At 42.7% G+C, this 403-nt stretch overlaps 1 protein-coding gene across 1 annotated transcript; it reads left to right on the top strand.

The window, feature by feature from the left end:
* Window positions 1-62: 62 nt before the first annotated feature.
* Window positions 63-251, top strand: T265_12388 (hypothetical protein; the record flags this gene model as incomplete). The annotated part of the gene is made up of 1 exon (XM_009179941.1): window positions 63-251. A coding segment is annotated over one exon (114 nt), but the record flags the coding sequence as incomplete, so codon positions are not given.
* Window positions 252-403: the final 152 nt, after the last annotated feature.

The following is a 403-nucleotide window of genomic DNA, read 5'->3' as shown; positions in this document are numbered from 1 at the left end:
CTCGTCTTTACTTATCCCATCAAATTGCAACATATCAACATATTCTCTTTTCTCTGCTTCAGATACCGAAAAAGCCGCAGTTGACCTGATTTTCAATAATGCTATTGATGGCCTGTCTGCGGAAGACAAACGGCTGCCTCAGGTACAGATCCTCCTACCCGTACTGCGTCGTGGTGTTGGCATACATCACGGAGGTTTGCTCCCAATTCTGAAAGAGATTGTGGAGATTTTATTTGCCGAAGGTCTCATTAAGGTATGCACACTTTGTTTACTATATGAACGTTGATAACCTGACCAATGATGTACGGTTGTTCAGGGGAATCATATTCATCTTCATGTTCTAGGTAATGTTTGCACATGTTCCATTTAGCTTAGGGGATGAGATGGCTCAAGTGGTTAGAGC

Source organism: Opisthorchis viverrini (assembly GCF_000715545.1).
Source record: "Opisthorchis viverrini unplaced genomic scaffold scaffold26663, whole genome shotgun sequence".
Classification (NCBI taxonomy): Eukaryota; Metazoa; Platyhelminthes; class Trematoda; order Opisthorchiida; family Opisthorchiidae; genus Opisthorchis; species Opisthorchis viverrini.
Note: the sequence above shows the minus strand (reverse complement) of the source record. Positions and strands in the feature narration are given on the sequence as shown.